Source organism: Necator americanus, chromosome X (genome assembly GCF_031761385.1).
Source record: "Necator americanus strain Aroian chromosome X, whole genome shotgun sequence".
NCBI lineage: Eukaryota > Metazoa > Nematoda > Chromadorea > Rhabditida > Ancylostomatidae > Necator > Necator americanus.
Window position 1 is genome coordinate 24,755,381 of NC_087376.1, and position 20,107 is coordinate 24,775,487.

A 20,107-nucleotide genomic window follows, 5' to 3' on the forward strand; every position below is an offset into this window, starting at 1 on the left:
TCACTGCGGGAAATTAATCCTTTTACTGACAGCACTCCAATTCTTTCTTATCACTCTGTCACTATTATGAATGCAAAAAACGAACGTAAACATCCAAAAACGAAACGTATGGGATCACCTTGATCACCCTGACTCCCCTTGATCTTCGAACTGGTCGAGCGGGCGCCAGTAATTCTTCCATTTGTCCTGATCGCGTGCCAGAGTCGCCCACTGGTTCCTTCTTCTGCCTGGAACGCGAAGAACATCATAATTTTCTTTGAAGGACTTCGTGAAGTAATCTGACCATCGGGTCGGCGGTCTTCCTCTAGTGCGCTTAATATCGCGGAGAACCCGGTCGCTCACGGCTCTGGTCCAACGGTTGTCATTAAAGCGCATCACGTGTCCGGCCCACCTTATTTTACTTTCCTTGGCAAACGCGGCGGCGTCTCTAATCTTCGATCGCTGAAGTAGGAAAGAACTTCGAATCCCGTCCCTCACTTGCGTGAAACGGGATCCTCCTAGTATCACTCTCTCAATTGCGCGTTCAATGACCGCGTTTTCTTCCTGCTTGCGAAATGCCCAGGTTTCTGCAGCATAGGTCAAAGCAGGAAGTGAGGTGGTGTTGAAGAGGTGAGCACGGAGCCGGGTGTTCCTGGTCTTCTTCACTACATCCTCGATGCTCTTGTACGCTCCCCAAGCCGCTCGCCTCCTCCTGCCCAGCTCGGGGGTCAGGTCGTTCATCATGTTCAATTACCGACCCAAATAAACGTAGCTGATGCATTCGGATATGTTCGTTCCATTGAGCGTGAATGGGGCATCCAAGACCCATCCGTTCCGCATGAACATCGTCTTTTGTAGATTCAGCTGAAGACCGATGCATCCACATGTTTCGTCGAATTCGTTCAGCATTCGTTCCGCTTGGCTGATGCTAGGTGTTATCAGTACGATGTCATCAGCAAAGCGCAAATGGTGTACCTGCCGACTGTCGACCTTCACTCCCATGTCGTCCCATTTCAACTTTCGCATTGCGTTTTCGAGGGTGGCTGTGAATATTTTGGGTGAAATTGTATCACCCTGTCGGACCCCCTCTTCACGTCAATGATGGTGTTCTTGTAGAATGACGAAAGTTTGGTCGTGGGACGCCTTGGTTGTCCAAGGCTTCCACGACCGCTTCCGTCTCAACTGAGTCAAAGGCCTTCTTCAAGTCGATGAATGTGAGACATAGCGACATCTTGTACTCTCGTGATACCTCGATGAGTTCCGAAACAGTGTGAATGTGTTCAATCGTGTTGAATCCTTTTCGAAACCCTGCTTGCTCGCATGGCTGTCCAAGACTTTTTCAATCCTATTAAGGATCACTCTTGTAAAGAGCTTGTAGATGACGGACAGTAAGCAGATTGCACGATAGTTGCCGATGTCATGTGGATCTCCCTTTTTATACAACAACACGGTCTTGCTGGTCTTCCACTGTTTAGGAACCTTGCATTCCGACAGGTAACGTGTAAAGAGCCTCCCCAGGGTGTTGATGAGTACTGGCGGAAGGTTCTTCAGGTGTTCTGGTCTTATTTTGTCGGGACCGGGTGCCGTACGATTTCTTACCGACATGATAGCATGTCGTATTTCGGACGGGAGAACCTCTGGAATGACTTGTCCATCTTCCCTCAGATGGTGAAGAGGCAAGTGGACATGGCTGTCGAAGAGATCAGAGTAGAAGTCGTAGATGATTTTCTCCATCCCCCTTCTCGATGCAATGGCTATTCCCTTTGGGTTCCGGAGAGCTGTCATCCTCGTCGCGCGGCTGGCGAAGTCTCGACGGGCATAGCGGATGCTTTTGCCCGCCTCTGCGGCCTCAGCCAGCACTTCTACTCTTCTCTCTTTAAGGTCTTCCTTTATCGCCTCTCTGCAAAACCTTGCGAGCTCGGACTTGAGTTCTTGGTTCCCTGCGGCTCGTGCTGCTCCACGCTGGCGTATCAGCTCAAGAGTTTTAAGAGACAGGCGTCTCTTGGTGGTTTTAAAACTCTCAGCCTTCTTCGCGCAGTCGTGAAGGTGTTCAACAAGCCGGTCGTATTCATCGTCGATGTTGTCCATTGCGGAATCTTCCCAAAAGCCGGCTAGCGTAGCGAGGAGATCCCAGTTGATGATAGTCCTGGGATTTCTCTCTCTGAATTTGGCGGCTTTTTCTGCTCTCCTTGTAAAGGAAAATCTGCCTCGAAGGAGGCGATGGTCCGATCCCGTATAGAACTTTGGTACAACAGCGAAGTCCATCAGGCAGAACCTTTTATTGACGATGATGTGGTCTATTTCATTACGATACCCTCCACCGGGTGACTCCCACGTCCAGCGTAGAGAGGAGGGCTTCTGGAATTGCGAGTTCCCATGGATGGTCTTAGTCGTCATGATGAACTCGGAAAGTCTCTCCCCCCCGGTCATTCCATTGTAGGCCGTGGGTCCCGATGTGAAGTTCCTCCGGCGTTCTTCTTGGGCCAACTTTGGCGTTGAAATCGTCAATTATGACCTTGTAGAAGGCATGATCTTCTCGTTAGAACTTCTCCAGGTCCTTATAGAAAGCTTCGACTTCTTTTTCTTCGTAGCTTGATGTTGGAGCATAAGCGACGAAGATAGTCAAAGCTGGTGTTGGACCACATCTTCTCATCCGCAGATGTCCTATTCGGGTCGTAAGTTGTTCGAAAGAGTTGATGTTCTTTGCCATACTCGTGTTGACGAGGACGCCAACTCCACCAACACCTCTACTGTTGCATGTTTCTAAGAACAGTTCTTCTCCAGTTTCATATACGGCGTTGAGAGGGTGACATCGTCTCGTCTCGGTCATTCCGATGACGTCGTACTTCATCTTCTTGGCTTGCATCATCAGATCTTCAATGGCCGCATGCGATGCAAGCGTTCGGGCGTTATAAGTACAGGTCGCCATCCTAGTCCTCCGTTTCGGTAGCCTACGTGACTCTTGCAACCCCGTCCTACATGACGCTACCGTACCAGGCTTTCCTCTGGGATCAGGAGATTCTTTTCCATCACTTTGGCATGCCTAAAATTTTAAAACAGATGGGCAGGTTGCAAGCCTCTAGTCCCGTGAGTTTTTTGGAGAACTTCCGTTCTCTCGGAGTGGACATGTGGAGCTTATTTGTTGGAGGCGACTCCAAACCGCCTCCTTTGCACCTCCCAGTCACCTGATTGTGGCTTTTGGCCGGACCGACGTGCGGGATACAGGGATGTCATGAGTCAGTCCTGGCTCATGACAAAACAGGGAGTCCATCCCCTGAATCCACCTGCGTCTCTGGGCAAGCACAAGGTCGCTTTTGTTCCGCGATTAGCCCCTTATCCGCCACCCGGAGACGCGCCATGTGGACTCGCGACTAACCGGCTGTGATCCCTCTAGTGAGGGAGATCCGTGGACGGGTGTGGCGCAGTCGGTTAGAGGTCCCTTGCAGTCACACGGTCGAGGGTTCGAAACCGCCCTAGTGCAAACCAATTCATTGATTCCTCCGGGGTCAATAAATTGGTACCAGATTTGTCTTGGAGGATAAAAAACACTGACTTTACGTATGGGATATTATGTGTCAAATTAACGTCAAACTCTAGAGTTTTTGTCTTCTTTAAGCTCGAGATGCGCTAGTTCTTCACAAGCACCAATGGTTACGGCTTCGACCGCTTACAAAATCTCCGTCATGTGTTCAGGAGAAAGCTAAGGAAATTCAAGCGCAGCTGAGGCCAGCAAGGTATCACCTTATTCAATGCTTTTTGCCAATGCGGATATTGTGCATTTTTATTTATGAATAGGGTTCGACCGAAAACTAATGCCGTTGTCGCACGTCGCATGGTGGAACATACTCTTGGATTACGTTCTTCTATTTCTAAGGAGCAACGCGATGCGGAAAGGAAGCAACTTTCTGATGCCAGAAGTATGTATAGTGATTTTTGTTTTGAATAAGTTCACTCCGAAAGAATATTTGATCGAACAGTTTCGTGCAATTCGAAGCCTTCGTCGTTAATTTAAATCAGTTTCTATGTCATTACTTTTGATAAAGTGTTGATATTGAAGGTAATTTCTTTAGATTATGACAAATGCTGGGCAATAATTCTCGGACTCTTACTTTAGTGAAACTGAAGGCCTTAAAAACATTTGGCAGATTTTTCGAATTTATCTTTAAGAATAATGATCAATGCTTTGAATATGGCTCGTTTTTGATTCGTTTCAATATTCACTTGAAGAGAGATCTAATATAACTACCGTACACCACGAGTATGATCTTATTTTCATGATATTTTTTTTATTCTGACGTTTGATTGTGTTGTTCTACATTCTGTACTTTTTCAGCTGCGAAGAAGAGCACTGTGCGTTGGGATGACTAGGATGTATCTTTTTGAACATTCCGCGAAGATCCTTTCTCTACTTAAGTTCCCTCTTGTTTCCTTTAAATGCATAATATAAAAAAACAATAAATTCACAAACTTAGCAAAAAAATACTTGTCTAAGTTGAATAGCTGTGAACAGTTTGTCCAATTACTGAAATAGCGAAGTATCGTTTTCACTACTGTGTCTTTTTCCTACTAGTCGAACGGTACTAATATTTCCCACATTAAATGTTGTGACGTTTCTTGTTGTTGTTCGCAACGGCAGTTTGAGTGCACCTGCTCACAACTCTAGCTCAATAACACTTCTGTATTTTTCGCCAATATTCGCCGTTCTATTGTTTTGTCATAAGAGTTGGCATCTACTTGGAGTATGTTCTCATTAACTTTGGAATTTTTCGCCCAATTATCCGCTGGGCTTCTTGTCACTTTTATTTGCACTTGCATTGCTTATCCTTCACGGCGGTCAGCTGATGACAAGTCTTTCTTTTTCGATTTCCAGCTGGCCGCACCCTCTAGGCGGCGTCCACATGCATACCCGAGAGTTTGCGATAACCACTTCAAAGAGAATATTTTTGCTTCCCCGCCGACATGGTTGTCTTGTTTGGAAACCCTTCAATATCCTTACTTTACATTTCTTTCGAGTTGTTATAGGCCGACACAGTTGTTTATCTTATCCATAGCCTGTTGTTCATCTTATTTTAAAGTGTTTTTTTTTTTCATTGTTGCGTGCTGTGTTGAAAGTTATAGATTTTCTCTGTTTTGATCAGCAGATTTACTTTCTTCATACAGTGTTCCTACCTTTCCTTTCGTTCAAAACTACGTTCGCACTCTTGGAAATATCCTCGTCTCTATGAAGGTTCCCATAAAAAAAACTAGAATTGCATCTATGTGAAGCGCCTGGTGGCAATAAGATGAAGCTTATCCGAATTATTCTCAAGACGATGAGCAATAGTTTCACATGAGAAAGTTATGATAAGGAAGTCTTCAGTTCGGTATGTATTGTTTTCTTGGGCGAGAAAAATTGAGGAAAAAGCATGGGCACATTTATGAGTTTTTTCGGATTTGAGGTATGAGAATCGAGTACGCATGGGGTATCGCACCCTCCAACGTTATCCTCCCTGCAAAGATGAGTAATTTTAAGAAGTATTCCTAGTGTGTAACTCACGTCAAACAACATTGGAAAACGTCGTGAAGCGAAGTTTGTTGTTGAAACATTACCCTCTGCTAGAATCTTTTTAGACACGAAACAAATTATACAAATCCATGAGAAGTACTTCATGGTCAAAACAAATGAGTTCACTCTGACATGTGCCATCCGTCTCACTGACACTAGTAGTTGTACTGACTTTATCGACGGGTATGCGAAGCGTTTATCCGCATCTTCGCTGAAGCGTGTCATCCTCGAATATATTAGGGTGTTCGGAAAGCATCTGCCGGAATACGGCAAAACTTCGAAACAACACAACTTTTTAAGAACATTTTATTGTTCGACGAAATAATCTCCATCAACATCGGCAACCTTCTGCCACCTTCTCACCAGATCACGGATTCCTTTGGCGTAGAACTCCGGCGAATTGGAGGTGAAGAAAGCCTGAAGGTCATTTTCGAGGTGGTCACGATCATCGTAGGGCTTCTCTTCCAGGTGATGCTGAAGCGATCGGAAGAGGTGGTAGTCGCTCGGGAACAGGTTCGGGCTGTAGGGTGGGTGCGATAGAACTTCCCATCCGAGCTCCAGAATTTTCTGGGAAGTCTTCTTCGTGATGTGAGGGCGCATGTTGTCGGGGTTCGGCTGCTCTTTGCGGATCTTGTCGGCCAGTCTTTGCAGTTGAGCGCAGTAGACCTCGGCAGTAACTGTCGTGTTGTCCGGCAGCAGTTCGAAACGGTAGATTCCATGAACTCCCCACCAGACGCTCAGCATGACCTTCTCATGGATTTCACCTTTCACGAAAGGATCCGGCCTTTCATCGCCAGCGCACCACGCACGTTTTTGGGTGTGGTTGCCGTAGAGGGCCCATTTTTCATCTCCAGTAACAATGGTGTCCAGAAGGTCGAATTTGCGGCTTCTGGAGAGCAGCTGAGTGCAGATATCCAGGCGTCTTTGGCGGTTGCCGTCGCTCATTGCATGTAGGACCCACTGACCGAGCTTTTTCACCATTCCGAGAGATCCCAGTCCGTTACTCACGGGGTGGTACGGATTTCAGGTGGAGTATTCGTATACGGGACCGTAGATTAAGGAGAGGAGGGTGATTCCGTCCATCTTCCTAATTGCCGTAAAAAAAAGCCGGAAGATACGGGTTCGGGAGTTCTGGCGCACTATTTTCTACAAGGAGTTCGACTGGAGAGCACCAGCCTTGTGCACGCGCCGCATCTTCCGGGCCGTTTTTTAAGCAATTAGGAAGAAGTGGACGGAACCACACCCCTATCCATAATTTATTATCCCGTATACGAATCCTCCACCTGAAATCCGCACCACCTCAGATTTGTGCTATGCTGCCTTTAAGTATCGATGAGCTTCAGCAGCGGGTGGCCAGGTTCGAACTCGTGATGGAGTACATGTCGAATATGGGTAGAATGTTCGGCCATCATAGGATGAAATAGGCAAGGAAGAGGGAGCCAGATATGTACATACAAGCAGTAGTGTCCTTATATAATATATTTAAAACGAGAACTTCCAGAACATCTCAAAAGATTTACGCTACTGCGAAATTTTCGGCAGATACTTTCCGAACACCCTAATACTTTTGGCTAAGCAGCTTCTGGGAGCGCCTAACTTTTACCTCAGCTGCCAGGAAAAGGGCGTGTTCTAGATCTCAAGCGTTAATTTTTTTTTTTTGCAAATGTACAAGATGTATATGTACAAGAAAATAAATTCTAGTAGTTCAAGAAGTCACGAATTTCTTTTTTGAAATCCAGATCAACCAACGATGAAAGTACATAGCACCGGTTAACTTGAAAGAACTTGAAAGAATCCATGAAGCATCGATTGTTTTGGAAAATCTACCCGTATTAATTCATCTCGTTATTGTGTTAAAGAGGTGTTTAGCTTTGTTATATTGAAGTTATTGATAAATAGTACATCTAAGATGGATACTTTTTTTCGAGCGTTTTTCAATGTTTCAAAATAATGACATCACTGACGAGGGTGTGCGATATTATTGAACAAATGAAGCAGGGAAGCAGGAACATATGAGGGAAGGATGAGATCACGTGCCTCAGGCGTGCACAACTGCTTGAACACGGGGACACGAACGTTTTTGCTTTCAAAAGGAACTGAGTCTGTGTTCTCTTAACTTCAATGCTGATTTGCTTTCCAGGAGAAAGTAAGGTACTTTAGTTATAAGCTCTAAGATTAGTGCGTGTGTGGTGATTTCATTAGAATATGGAGGTAGTGAGTGAAATAGGATCATGAGAGAGTGGAAAACAAATAGGGCCTATAAATCAAGTTTAAATTGAGATCTAGTAAGGACCCTAGCAAAAGCACTTGATTTTGTCGGTCTCCACGCTTGATTCATGTTGATCGCTTGATTCAAATAGGGCCTATAAATCAACTTTAAATTGAGATCTAGTAAGGACCCTAACAAAAGCACTTGATTTTGTCGGTCTCCACGCTTGACTCATGTTTGAGAAATTTTCATCTTGTAGTTTTCGAGGGGTTCTTTTTGCGAGTCTTTTTTACGAGTGTAGTAATGGCAAGTTGGGTAGTTGTCCCATCATAACTATGTGTCTAAATGATTCACTCGTGTGAATAGCGCTTAGGGGTTTTATTTCATATAATACCACTACGAAACATTGCCCACAGATATTCAGCTGCTGTATACTCTTTATTCTGGATAGATTTTTGCTCATTTGAAAATTGTTTCTGTTGTGTTGGGAAATGCCTGCGCAGAAGTTATGAGCTAACAAGTTGAACAGCTAAAGGACACATTTTTATTTGAGTTTAATCTAGAAGTAGAAGCTTTCGTGGTTCAGTGGCGAGTGCTCAAACAGTTTGATTGCTATTGTCTTATGATATACAAACTGGACTATGGCACGTGGCAGACGGCTAGGACTGTCAGCAACCTCAAACTTGGGTGATTAAACCTTTATTTCGACAAGCGAAATGACACCTTGTATCGCGGTATAAACAAAAAAAATCTAAGTATTCTGTTATTATACGTAATGTTCAACGGTTTAAAAGTGGGATTTTAAAGTTATTGGGATTTAATGGCCGAAAAAGGTGAGATTCTGTGCACGTTGTTAGGTCTGGGAAATCGGGAATAAGATGGATATAAGAGAACCAAGAAAGAAATTTTAGGTAATTCTTCAGAGAAGAAGGTTTGCACTAAGAAACAAGTCATATCACTCTATTGTCACCTTTTCGAATTTTGATGGGACAAAATCTAAAATGTTCCTACTTTTTTTTTTGGATTTGCCTCATTTAAGTTTTGAGAGAAGCAGACCATCGTAGAAATTTTGCACATAGGGGTATCCTAAGTCCCTCCATGCGAATATTTGGGTGATTTTTTCGAACCCCATCACATTTTCTGGAATGAAAAAGCATGCCAAGTTTCTAATTTTTGCTCGTGCGCCGAAAAGTGTAATCTTGAATAAAATTCAATAACTCAGAGGAACTTAGGGCAAAGCAAATCATCTCCCAGTATGTCGTAGCGATAATTCTTCCTATCAGAAGCTGCATCACCCGATTTCCAGGGCCCCGCCATTTTTCCAAATTTTTGATTGGACAAAAATAGGAAAAATGCCATTCGTCTCTTTGTCCCATCAAATTTCCAAAGAGATTAAAGGGTGGAAAAAACTATACTATATGACTGTTGTTTAAGGCAAACTTTCTTCTCTGAAAACCACCTAGGATTTTTCATTTAATCCTCTTGTGACGAAGTTATTCGCGATCTAGCGGACCTAACAATTTGCGCAGAATTTGAGCTTTTTTAGTCATTAAATTCCATTAAATCCACTTTTAAACTGCTGAAGACAAGGTTTAATTAAATCCCTCATCTTTTAGATGTAGCATCAAGTTTCTAACTGTTTAGCTAAAATTTGACTCAGTGGGTGTCGAACTTGCATCGCCCCATTATCACATTGTTGGAGCAAAATAATGACTTTTTAGTTTTTTTTTTCATTGTTCTTCTGTAATTTGATCTATGCACCCAACATTTCAGAAAATTTGCTTCTTCCACTACTGTAGTTGTATTTGAGAGAGTCGTGTCCTATCACCAGGCTTGACCCCGGTGATAGGATCTATGAGCATGGATTCATTTTTAAAGCATAAAAAAGACAACATAAAATAGATCACAAATCGAGGCGGGTTATCAGAGGTTATGTTGGCGGTTATGTTATTATTTCATACTCTATAAGAGTTTGTTTGCACTTTGGTGAAGTGTTTACATTCTTTGAAAGAGTTTTTCCCACTCTATAGAGAAAAGACAAAGGATAAAGAGTCTGGCATTAATCAATCCACTTGGGATGCGCTCCCACGTTCACTTCAATTCAGAATCATTTGAGGGTCACGAACTTGTAACTGGCCTATACAATCACTTGCGGTGGCTAGCCGATGTGTCAAGCCAGTGTTTTCATCCTCCCAGACAAGTCTGGTACCAATACCTGATTTGGTTTGCACTGGGGCGGTTTCGAACCGTTGACTGTGAGGCTACAGCGGACCTCGTTGCACTATACGCGCCCTGCTCTATAGATAACTGTGATAATTATTTTGTGAATAATTAATTTTTTCGTTATTTTTCAGCCTTAGAGGTGGAGGCAAAGATCAGCGCTTTCGGTACCTAGTTTTCTTCGTCTTTAATCGAGGTCAAAGAGCTTTCGAAGTCTCAATCATGAGTCTGGTGATTATCAGTCGGAGAGCACGGCGGACGCTGAAGGGCCTTTCATTTGAGCTCTTGGAGGCGGTTTTGACGACATGTGCAGCGTGGGGCCTGGCGCTGTCGTGAAGCAGTGCGATCTGACCTTGTGAATCGGGTTTTTCAGTCCAATAGCCTCATTTATACGGTGCAGCTGGGCAATATAGATTTCCTTATTGACCATGCTGTTTTTCTCAAGTATATCCTTATATAATGCGGTGCAAAATCTTAAGTCCACCTCTGATTTTCTTAATAGCGGCCTAGAAACGGATCACCAGAGCCAGGTATGTCACCATCATATTTCTCACCTGCGAAAACCTCCATATAAATACCCTTTGGCAGGATAGGTGATCACCGCAGGATGCCATGAACTTTTTTTTTGAAAAATAGGCCGGTGCAAAATCTTAGGTCCTTGTGAGAATTTCCCATGACCATGGCTTTCCCATGCAAAATTGGGTATAAATATGCCGATGCAATCCGTTTCAATGACAAAGTCCAGCAACGTCTCTGCTCACGAGTAAGCTCAAGTCAATGCCCTTCACGCGGCTAGCCTTTCAAAAAGGAGGATCGCGGCTCAACTGGGGAGATCTCAAAACTGCATTAACGACTATCTGAAGAAGAAGGTTATCTAGAATGGATGAAAGTCGCTTGGTTTGGATGGCTTCCAAAAGCAGAGAGACGAATTCGCGGACAGCTTTCGGCGTCTTCTTAATCTGCTAGTATCAAAATTGACAGTACTACGTAGCTTACACCGCTGTCCCCACATCGTTAATTGAGTTATGAAACGTGCACCTTGTTTGACGGACCGCCATAAGGCTGCCATCTTTTAGTTCGTTCGCACACACATGAGTATGAGTTGGAGAAAGGTGAGGGGAAAAAACGAGTGTTCTCAAGACGTAACTTCGGTGGTGGAAGTCTCATGGTTTGGGCCTCGTTTTCTGGATACGTACCAGTGACGTTGGAGTTCATCTCGTGTAAGATGAGCAGCGAAGAATATCAGAAAGTGCTTGACGATCATTGGCGGCCATATTTCACAAGATTTCGTAGGCGCAACCTAGTTTTTCAACAAGGTAATGCATCCACACACATGTCAAAGTCACCTACAGATTGGCTTAATACGAAAGGAATGGAATTTCTGGAGTGTTCAAATTGTTCTCTCGATCTTAACCCAATAGAGAATTTGTGGGACTTTCTTGCACGCAATGTGTATAGGTATGAACCTCCTACTCGTCGGTTTCTGAGCTGAAAGTCGCCATACTTGATGCATGGGCTGATGTAGAGCAAGCCTTTATTGATATCCTTATCAGTAGTATGCCGAATAGAATGTATGTTGTTTACAACAGAGGAGGATGTAACGAAGTACTGAACTTGTTTTTTAGACCTTGTTTTTGTAATAAATCACTGTTTTTATGAAGCGGACCTAAGATTTTGCACCGGCCTATTTTTAATAAAAGTTCGAGACATCTTTTGCTGACTAGGTATTCTGCCAAAGGTATTTGTGTGGAGGTTTTCGCAGGTGAAAAATACGGTGATGGTATTGCCTGGCTCCGGTAGTCTGTTTTTAGACTGCTGTTAGGAAAATTAGGGGGAGACCTAAGATTTTGCACCACACTACAGAGTAGACCTTCCCAACCCCACCAAACGACCCTACTCATCGGATTAAGGAGGTCTTCCGATGCGAGGAGTGTCGTCAAGGTCAAAGTTGCCGTTTTGAATTGCACAAATCATTTCTGTGCAGTAAACACGCTTATGATTTATTTCATTCAGGCATTTAAACACTATTTCAGCACTTCTACTTCTTTCTATGTTTTCTATTAGTGTGCATGCGAGTTTTTTTTTTTTAGATAGAACTTTTATTAGTCTGACGTTTTAGCCTTTTAGTTGTCGTCCGGGCCGTAGTGCACAACGATTGTGCGGCCGTTGGAAGCATGCACTTGTCGCTGCCCAGTGTACCAACGAATGCGAAGTATGCCAAAGTACCCGTGACTGTAAAAGTAAAACGAAGTAAACTATGACAGAGCTCCCAGTCACGGTAACTTTTGAATTACAGTGGTGACATTTTTAATGTACGATACTTACAGTGAGATCACAACGGGGGAAAGACTAGGACCATTTTATATTACCGCAAGAAATCCAAGCATTAACAATTGGAACGAGTACTTGAATTGAAAATGAGTCATATGCAACTTAAATCTTATAGCAATCTAGGGTACGGGCGACTTCATACACCCATACTGAGTGTTGTACGCCGATCTGGATATGTTTCCGAAGAAAATTGATATTTTTTCCTGTTTTTAGACTTTACTTCTTGGGAATTTGTTGTGAGTCTTCCCTTTGGCATATTTTTGGCTTCAATAATGTAATTAACTAAAAAATTATTTAATGTGGAACCCCACAATGGCAAAAAAGTGACGGATTTTTTTTTGAGAACCCAAACATATCTTTCCACATTCAACAATTTTTCTATTATAAGCTCGATATATGTGAAACAGGCGACGTTTTCTTCTAGGAGAATTTCCTCACATGAGTTCCAGTCGCTCAGTACCGATTTTACGTGGCGCATTCGCGAACTTAGGGTTCGCAGCCCAATGCGACCTCATGCTTGTCCTGAGACAAAGGTTGATTGATGGACTGACTTCCTGTTTTGGTTGTGTAAATATCGGTTCATGTTTACTATATATATTTTTGCAGATGTTCACCTTCGATGGGTGGGTAGTCTGGATAAATGCAGACTGTATCATACATGTTCATCCTTGTGAAAACGTACAGGAAAACATGCGAATGGTAGGTGGAAGGAGGGCGGGAGAAACTTCCAGCCACCTCCAACGGATGAGCTTCGATTTCTCTATTTCATGGTGAAGTTTCAAACCAACCGTGAGGCACCCGTCCCTCTAAGACTGAAGCTCAGCAAACTGTCCTTCATTTCCCCTGCTAGATGCGGTGGTGAAGTGAATATGCTGACACCAGATTCAATTTTGTTACGACTGCGTCAAGACGTACACGGTTATAGGAGTCATCGAGGCTGCCGAAGTGGAAAAGGATAGTGATGACTATTTGTATCCGCAACAAGTGCTTTGAAGGATCTGATCTACCCAATTGTAGGATATGACCTATGTGAGGTCGGACGATCACCTTCTTCGCCGCAAGGGAAGAAGGCAACAAAATTCGTAAAGAGAACTCTCAAAAACATTACTATCTTGGGTTTTTTTTTGTTTCGTTAGCCAGCTTCTGGAAAGGCTGCAGTGGACAGCACTGAGGAGGAATCTTGTTGGCGTATCCACCGTCTTAAATTATTGGACGACAGAAGAAAAAATATCAAAGCGAAAGCTTTTTCCAGGGACTCTCGGGATAAAATGCCAACATGTGATACGCAGGCAAGTATGAAGTCGTGACCGAGCTTGCGAAGCTTTTCAGAAAAATGATAGATGGAGAAAAGAGCAGCAGTATATTCCAAGTTCGCAAAGGTGACAAAAGTCATCTGTTACGTCTTTCGAGACCTATCCAATCTTTGAAGGAAGAGGCTGCTATTCCAGACGGAAGAAAACCAACATCGAGAAGGCGAATAAAGTGGGGAACGGTCAAGAGGTGCCCGTATGATGTGCCGCCGCGTATCCAGGAGGCTAATGAGCGTCGTTAATTGCACCGCGCGTCTCCTGATACCGTCATGATCGCTACACTAGCCTGGTTGCTCCTCTTGTGCTACGTCTTCAAGACGCCCCGCCCACGCCACCCTCCCCACCCATTTCGCCGCGTCTGCCACTCTTACGACGATTTTTTTCCGCCGCGCTTTTCTTATGATGCGCTTTTAAAGTCGAACGGAAAGGAAAGTACCTGGTATTAGATGTTGTTTGAAGGTCTACATAAAGTGTGCTTGTAACTTAATATAAAACAAAGGAAGAATGAAATAGGTTTGTATAAGTGATATGCCATTTAGAAATGCGAGTGAAAATGAAATTATCCTGTCTCGACTTGTTAGGTGGAAAACACTCATCCATTTCTGGGAATGCGAGATATCTTTCAAAAAATGTCTCACTGATCGGTGTTATGCTATCTTTTTTTTTACTTTTTTTTTCCTCTAATGATTTCTTTTTGTTTATCTAGCTGGGTAAAACTGGCATCCAACGATTAACGAGGCGCGAATAATGCCTCGCAGACATACACTGTACCTAAAGGTATATCTCGAAGATAGAAAGGTCTCTGTTCGCCACTAATACAGCTAACCTGTCATATTGATTTTATGTAGAGAATAGATAGAAATGGAGCGATAAAACGAAAGAAGTTTGAAGAGCCATGCAAAGGTCTGTTATGTAAAACTGTATAAGACGTACAAGCAAGTATTGAAATATGTCAAATATTGGTATATTTCAATGCTTGCTATACATATCTATATCTATGTAAAATTTTGAAAAGGTAAAATGTAGAAAGGAGTTAAAGAATGTATACAAAGTAATAAGCGCATAATGTTGCTGTTATTATAACTGCCGCAGTTGAAAGTTGAACACGAATTCGTTGAATGGCATCGTGACAAACACATACTTATGCACTGCTAGTTTATATAGAAAACTTAGGGCATGAAATGTGTTAAATTATGAGATGTTTGAAAATATATGTGTTTTATTCTTTTCCCTGCAGCATCTTTTTGAAATAATTTTTACTTATTCTTCTCCTTTATTCCCAATAATATGCGCTTAGTTTACTATATCCGTACATCAGAATTCGCCTCGGCAATTCGTTCTTCACTCCCCCCTTCAAAATTCGCACTATCCACCGCTTCGTCGCGGCGCGAACGTCGCGCGCGGCGTTGATTAGGGCAATAGGGGGGCGGGGTGTAGGTGATCTCAGGCGGTCGTGAAGAATGGAGCGGCAGCCGTAATTACGCGGAGGCGCGCGGTGCCGAAGGGAGGACAGAGCGGTCAGCCGGTTTTCACGGGTACCTCTTGTCCCGCACCCGAATAAAGTAACGTTTCCCATTCCGAAGTCCTACGTGTCACCATATAGATAGAAGTCGTACGGCAACCAGTTCTAGCAGGACCAAATCGGAACATCTAAGAAACATTACCGCTAGTTTTCCTAAACAAACTGATAATGCTTTTCACGTGTAACCTTCGAAGGCCAACATGAACGTGTTGTTATTTGAAAAGGGAATCCGCATGACATCGACATCTACCTTCCCCTTGGCGTTAGTATTCTGCAATATTTTCACATATTCTAGTCAGGGTTGAAAAAAAAAGAAAAACAGAAGGAAATGGAAGAAGGAAATAAACAGAGCTTCGCAGAAAATATCACGCTGTTAACCATATTCACACAGTTCCAGAAAAAATAACAATGTGTCTGAGTTTATCCGACTTAAAGAAGGTCTCCAATTTAATTCTTGCCTTGGCATCCGTGACAATATCTGGGTATTCTGCACCTTGTACATTATCTGCTAATGACTTGCTTGCCTCGCATGTTCGTATTATCGCCTGATGCGGTTGCCCGCATCTTTGCCGTGGCGTATCGCCCTAGAAAGCAACTCTGCCCAACTTTCTCACTCTACAGCAAGATCTCTCACAGAATCCATCCGTTCGTCACTGTTTCATATACTGCGAGCTTTGAATTCTTGCATAAACTGTCTGTCGATACACAGTGACAAGACCACGTCAGATCGACATTGTCCGATTCTTGAGCGCGGCGAGACGGATAATAAAATGCCTGATTGGATTTAGTGTAAGCGGAGCCACTGCCACATTTGGGCCACATCGCTGCAGTTTGCAACGGTCCTAACTCGGTTCCAAGTGCTGACTCCACCGCGCCGTTTCGAGGGCGTACGCAAATGCACCGCAACTACACTTGTGATTCATGTAGTTTTGACTCGACTATAGGTGCTCAGGAGTGATTTGCAGTGGTATTTGTGAGAACGACGAGTAGCGTTAGATGCCGAAGGACAGAACTATCCACAACGGGGCATCGAAAGAAGCGTACATTGGAAAAATGCTAGGTCGGAGTAATCATATTATTATTGTTAAGTTTGCTAAATTCTAATAGGAACTTATCAAGTGTGCATAAAAGCAGGTATTATGATTTCATTCAGAAGGGTGGGTAAAAATATATAGAACGTCCAGTTTTCATCATAACTCCTGTATAATGAATTAGTGAATATTTAACTAACAGACGGATCTGTGAGGGAACGTTTTTGTCGCGTAACGTCTCCCATCCTGTCTCAAATTGTGGATATTTTGTGTTTTGGTGTTTAATGCACGCTCATAATTTTATTCTACTTGCAGCTCTAAAGAATGAATGACCTAATGTAGTCTTGTCTTTTATATTTATAGAATTTTTACAGATGATAACCATAAAGGAGAATCTAAAAAGGGCTCACCCATTTTGCAATGATTTTATGTTTCTCTCATTTTTCTGTTTCTAGTCTAAAAATTTACTATGAATAAGGAGAGAAGAGCTCATACTCTTCTCTCCATGACGCAACTTTGAGGGGCGCTGAGGAGATACCCAAGCGAATTGGGTGCAGCCGATGTATGTGCCTACAGCAGCGATCGCCGCTGCGCCTGTCCAGGTGCACTGTCCAGGTGCACTGTCCAGGTGCACTTTCCATCCTTAGGCTCCGCCCAACCCTCAAACAGGGGGCCTCATGATATCTCTACTTGGATCCCCTGACAAAACGAGCTTATAAGGAAGGGAATTGGTAAAACATGAGCTTCACAATGAGAAACCAGTTTGAGTACCGGATAAAAATGACGGTAAAAATGTTATACTTTCAAGTATGACAGAAAAATTATGGAATAACAGAATGCAAAAGCAAAACCGACTTATTTATTAGGAGGGCAACGAAATGCGATTCTAGCTGTGAGTTCCATTAATCTTGTTGAAAGTCACACCCACTACATAAAGCTACGCTAAGTATTTCATCTCACATTTATAGCTAGCTAGCTATAAATTTGAGATACCCTACAGCTTTCATAGTTCGAGGAGACAATGCAAATAAAGTTCATAAAGGTGAGTATAGGGTGCAGACTCATTTTGAGATAAAACTGAATGGCATATTTCAAAGCTTGCTCTATATGAATTCGGCGAGTAATTGTCGTTACTTTGTTACGGAGAAGACTACATAAGAGTTGTGTATAATATATAGTCTAGTAGTTACGATTCCTATCTTTTTGTATGAGTAAGAATTTGGCTTCAAGTTGTAGTCTTGTTAGTTGCCAATCTATCACCAATAAAACAATCTGATACAGACTAAAACAAATAAAAAACGAACTGAAACAAACCATGTTTAGAAGGGTGTGAGAATAATACATACTATTAGAAAAATAGGACGATTACGAATAGGATTTTAAAAACAAATAAAACCAAGCTCTAAGCTTCCCATGTTTTGAATCCGATAAGAAGTAAGCTATCTCTTGAGTTTTACACACCACTCCACGCTCATGTCCACCATCTACGCGAACTGCAGCGGTCATCATCGCATTTTTCATCCATCTCATCATCCAGTTCTTAGACCTTTATTCAATCTGCCTAGGCTCAGCTGCAGAAAGTAAGTGGGCAGGGCATCTTGCATGCGCAGGAGAAAAATCTGCCGTCGCTACCGACCGTAACCCAGCGCAATCATCGACGCACGCAACTCTTAAGGATATATTCTGACAGCCGCTCTGGGTATCTCCCGATGCGCACCCCACCCTTTTGTGTGTTTCGGCAAATTAGCCAAGAGGAGTGATTGTAGCCGTCAACTAATTCGTCGTTTGTTACCACAGTGTGATGGCGCGAAGGAAGTACTAATTTTCTTCTGTGCACTATATATTGTGCTTGGACTTGTGCCCTAATGAATTGTGGTTCAGTGGTAGAATAATTTATTAACAGGCGAATTGGGTTGTGTATTGTAACCCACGAGTTCATTGATTACCTGCAAAGGAAATCAATTCTTGCGCCTCCACTGCAGCTGTTGCGCCCTTTGACTCCCAGAACAGATTAGATGGTTGATTATGTACTCGGCGCCACTAATAAGCAAATTGCATTCTATAGCGAGAGTGATCTCTTCTTCCTTGGAGAGGACATAGATTTCTTTGCCATCGGTGAATATTTCTGTGAACGGTGTGCGTATTGGTATTACATTTGATACTTCTTTTCTTAAATTTTGAAGTGAATCATGTGGATACTGACATGTTTGCGGTGCTTTCAAATTTTTCTTCAAGAGTAATTTTTCAATTTCAAGCAAGAGCAGATTTGTGCAATTCACAAAAGCATCGAGAGCAGACGCTTCTGAGTCACATTTAACGGGAAGTTGATAATTATCTGGCAGCGTCACAGCCTCCATCAGGGATACCGCGAATCTTTTGTCCATCAGTGGAGGATGTGGTTTTTGCAAAGAAATCACTGTCAATAACAATTCAATTAGTTTTGTCTGACATAAGGTTGTAAACTGAAAGATTTAAATTTTCCTCTATTATAGAACATGAAGTTAACATCGATTTGAATTACTGGTTACCATTCAATGCAACTTCCTACCTCGCAGACAGCCTACGACTTCTTCGAAACATGAGCATATATTTTGAACTCAGGAACTATTTCGTCTAGCTTAATTCTACTGCACTTAGACCGAGTGCATGAGCCCATTTGCGAGCATCTTGTCATGTGGTAGATCTTCAGTTTCGTCTCCTTAGTAAAAAATAACGAAACTTTGGAACAGGACAAATCAAAAAGGACAAGGAAAAGGACAAGAAATCGTGCAGTTTTCATCTAATGATGATGGTGATCCAATTCAATTATATATGCTTTCGATACGTTACACCAATTTTGCACACTGCGTTGATGCGCAGCTCGAATCTTGATGTAGGAGGCATTATTTCTACTCTCCCTTCATTGCACTTTATTGAGTTGTTCTCATGTGCTGTCACAGGACATATAGCTGATAATGCTAATACAGTCATCAGCAGATATGTGGATACTTGTCTACTTTGTCTACTGTCTACTATCGAGAAGAGGATGAAGAGTAGTGTACAACTTTTTCAAGGAAGGTTATGAGTCAAGAAGGTCTGCGTACTCCAAGTGAGTGATATGATAGGATTTACTCGAAATGAAAATCCCGAACTTAGATTCGTGTTCAGAGCGGTAAAGAAGGGCTCAGTCGAAGTGGACATAAACAATGTTCCCGATGCACTCAGAATACTAACGGATGGAAAGACTTTCCTTTACTACCACCAGCACCCGACAATGCACATTTATTACTCCGAGAACAGTGAGAAAATAACAATATTGAGAGTATAGTTTATAGTACCTTTCATAAATATCTTAGCGAGACGTTGACAACGGCCTGTGGGCACTCATTGGTGACGAGATCTATAAGCTAAGTCCCCGAAGTAGGCGTGGTGTTCGCATGGAGGAAGGTCAGCTGTACACCATCCACGGTTTTTGCCGAGGAGGATTTGAAGTAAGAGAATGGAGGATTTGAAGAAGAACAGAATGGAAAAAGTACCAATTACTCTGCTTCGAGTGCCCCTCCTCTTCGCGATTACAAGACGCAAGAGAGAAGAAGAATATGTGGTCATCTTCGAGAAAATGAAGCAACCCCTAGAACACACAAATGAAAGTGACCCTCAGTCTGAGTTGGAGCTTGCGATACTCGTCGATTACGTACTGGTACGTTCTTTTCATTTTTCAATCTTCCGTTTCACAACAATTATTAGTCAACTACGGAAAAGCGAACATCGTCGCCAAACTTTCTCATTTCAGGTTCCGAACGAAATGAAGAAACTCCGAAGAAAAGACGGAGTGCGCCGAGAAAAAATAGAAGCGGTTATTTTCACACTCGAGGCCACCATTCGAGGAGGGCAAAATCCAATCATAGCCGAATTTGGAAGATATTGGTGCAACATGTCACGTTACACATCTGACAAGGCTGTATAGATGGCATATTGTAA

At 42.9% G+C, this 20,107-nt stretch overlaps 8 protein-coding genes across 11 annotated transcripts; 2 read left to right on the plus strand and 6 right to left on the minus strand.

Annotated features, from left to right (window-relative positions):
- Positions 1–123: 123 nt before the first annotated feature.
- RB195_025326 (uncharacterized protein) lies at positions 124–720 on the minus strand (the record flags this gene model as incomplete). Its single annotated transcript, XM_064213422.1, has 1 exon — positions 124–720. One exon carries the CDS (start codon positions 718–720, stop codon positions 124–126), a length of 597 nt encoding a protein of 198 aa, XP_064069303.1.
- Positions 721–729: 9 nt separating this feature from the next.
- Positions 730–1,005, minus strand: RB195_025327 (uncharacterized protein; the record flags this gene model as incomplete). The annotated part of the gene is made up of 1 exon (XM_064213423.1): positions 730–1,005. The coding sequence occupies one exon, from the start codon at positions 1,003–1,005 to the stop codon at positions 730–732; it is 276 nt and encodes a 91-aa protein (XP_064069304.1).
- A 174-nt stretch (positions 1,006–1,179) lies between these two features.
- On the minus strand, positions 1,180–2,409 carry RB195_025328 (uncharacterized protein; the record flags this gene model as incomplete). 2 transcript variants are annotated; one of them, XM_064213425.1, is made up of 1 exon in its annotated part: positions 1,180–2,409. In XM_064213425.1, one exon carries the CDS (start codon positions 2,407–2,409, stop codon positions 1,180–1,182), a length of 1,230 nt encoding a protein of 409 aa, XP_064069305.1. The 2 variants fall into 2 exon arrangements, with proteins under 2 accessions (XP_064069305.1, XP_064069306.1); XM_064213424.1 differs by having other exon boundaries at positions 1,180–2,244.
- Positions 2,410–2,518: 109 nt separating this feature from the next.
- Positions 2,519–2,908, minus strand: RB195_025329 (uncharacterized protein; the record flags this gene model as incomplete). The annotated part of the gene is made up of 1 exon (XM_064213426.1): positions 2,519–2,908. The coding sequence occupies one exon, from the start codon at positions 2,906–2,908 to the stop codon at positions 2,519–2,521; it is 390 nt and encodes a 129-aa protein (XP_064069307.1).
- A 131-nt stretch (positions 2,909–3,039) lies between these two features.
- RB195_025330 (uncharacterized protein) lies at positions 3,040–4,347 on the plus strand (the record flags this gene model as incomplete). Of its 2 annotated transcripts, XM_064213427.1 has the most annotated exons (5): positions 3,040–3,066; positions 3,128–3,215; positions 3,596–3,713; positions 3,775–3,896; positions 4,313–4,347. In XM_064213427.1, the coding sequence occupies 5 exons, from the start codon at positions 3,040–3,042 to the stop codon at positions 4,345–4,347; spliced, it is 390 nt and encodes a 129-aa protein (XP_064069308.1). The 2 variants fall into 2 exon arrangements, with proteins under 2 accessions (XP_064069308.1, XP_064069309.1); XM_064213428.1 differs by lacking the exons at positions 3,040–3,066; positions 3,128–3,215 and adding an exon at positions 3,230–3,338.
- A 1,483-nt stretch (positions 4,348–5,830) lies between these two features.
- RB195_025331 (uncharacterized protein) lies at positions 5,831–6,505 on the minus strand (the record flags this gene model as incomplete). The annotated part of the gene is made up of 1 exon (XM_064213429.1): positions 5,831–6,505. The coding sequence occupies one exon, from the start codon at positions 6,503–6,505 to the stop codon at positions 5,831–5,833; it is 675 nt and encodes a 224-aa protein (XP_064069310.1).
- Positions 6,506–18,105: 11,600 nt separating this feature from the next.
- Positions 18,106–18,531, minus strand: RB195_025332 (uncharacterized protein; the record flags this gene model as incomplete). Its single annotated transcript, XM_064213430.1, has 1 exon — positions 18,106–18,531. One exon carries the CDS (start codon positions 18,529–18,531, stop codon positions 18,106–18,108), a length of 426 nt encoding a protein of 141 aa, XP_064069311.1.
- An 831-nt stretch (positions 18,532–19,362) lies between these two features.
- On the plus strand, positions 19,363–20,093 carry RB195_025333 (uncharacterized protein; the record flags this gene model as incomplete). 2 transcript variants are annotated; one of them, XM_064213431.1, is made up of 4 exons in its annotated part: positions 19,363–19,425; positions 19,483–19,594; positions 19,681–19,826; positions 19,920–20,093. In XM_064213431.1, the coding sequence occupies 4 exons, from the start codon at positions 19,363–19,365 to the stop codon at positions 20,091–20,093; spliced, it is 495 nt and encodes a 164-aa protein (XP_064069312.1). The 2 variants fall into 2 exon arrangements, with proteins under 2 accessions (XP_064069312.1, XP_013299449.2); XM_013443995.2 differs by lacking the exons at positions 19,363–19,425; positions 19,483–19,594 and having other exon boundaries at positions 19,626–19,826.
- Between the last annotated feature and the right edge of the window lie 14 nt (positions 20,094–20,107).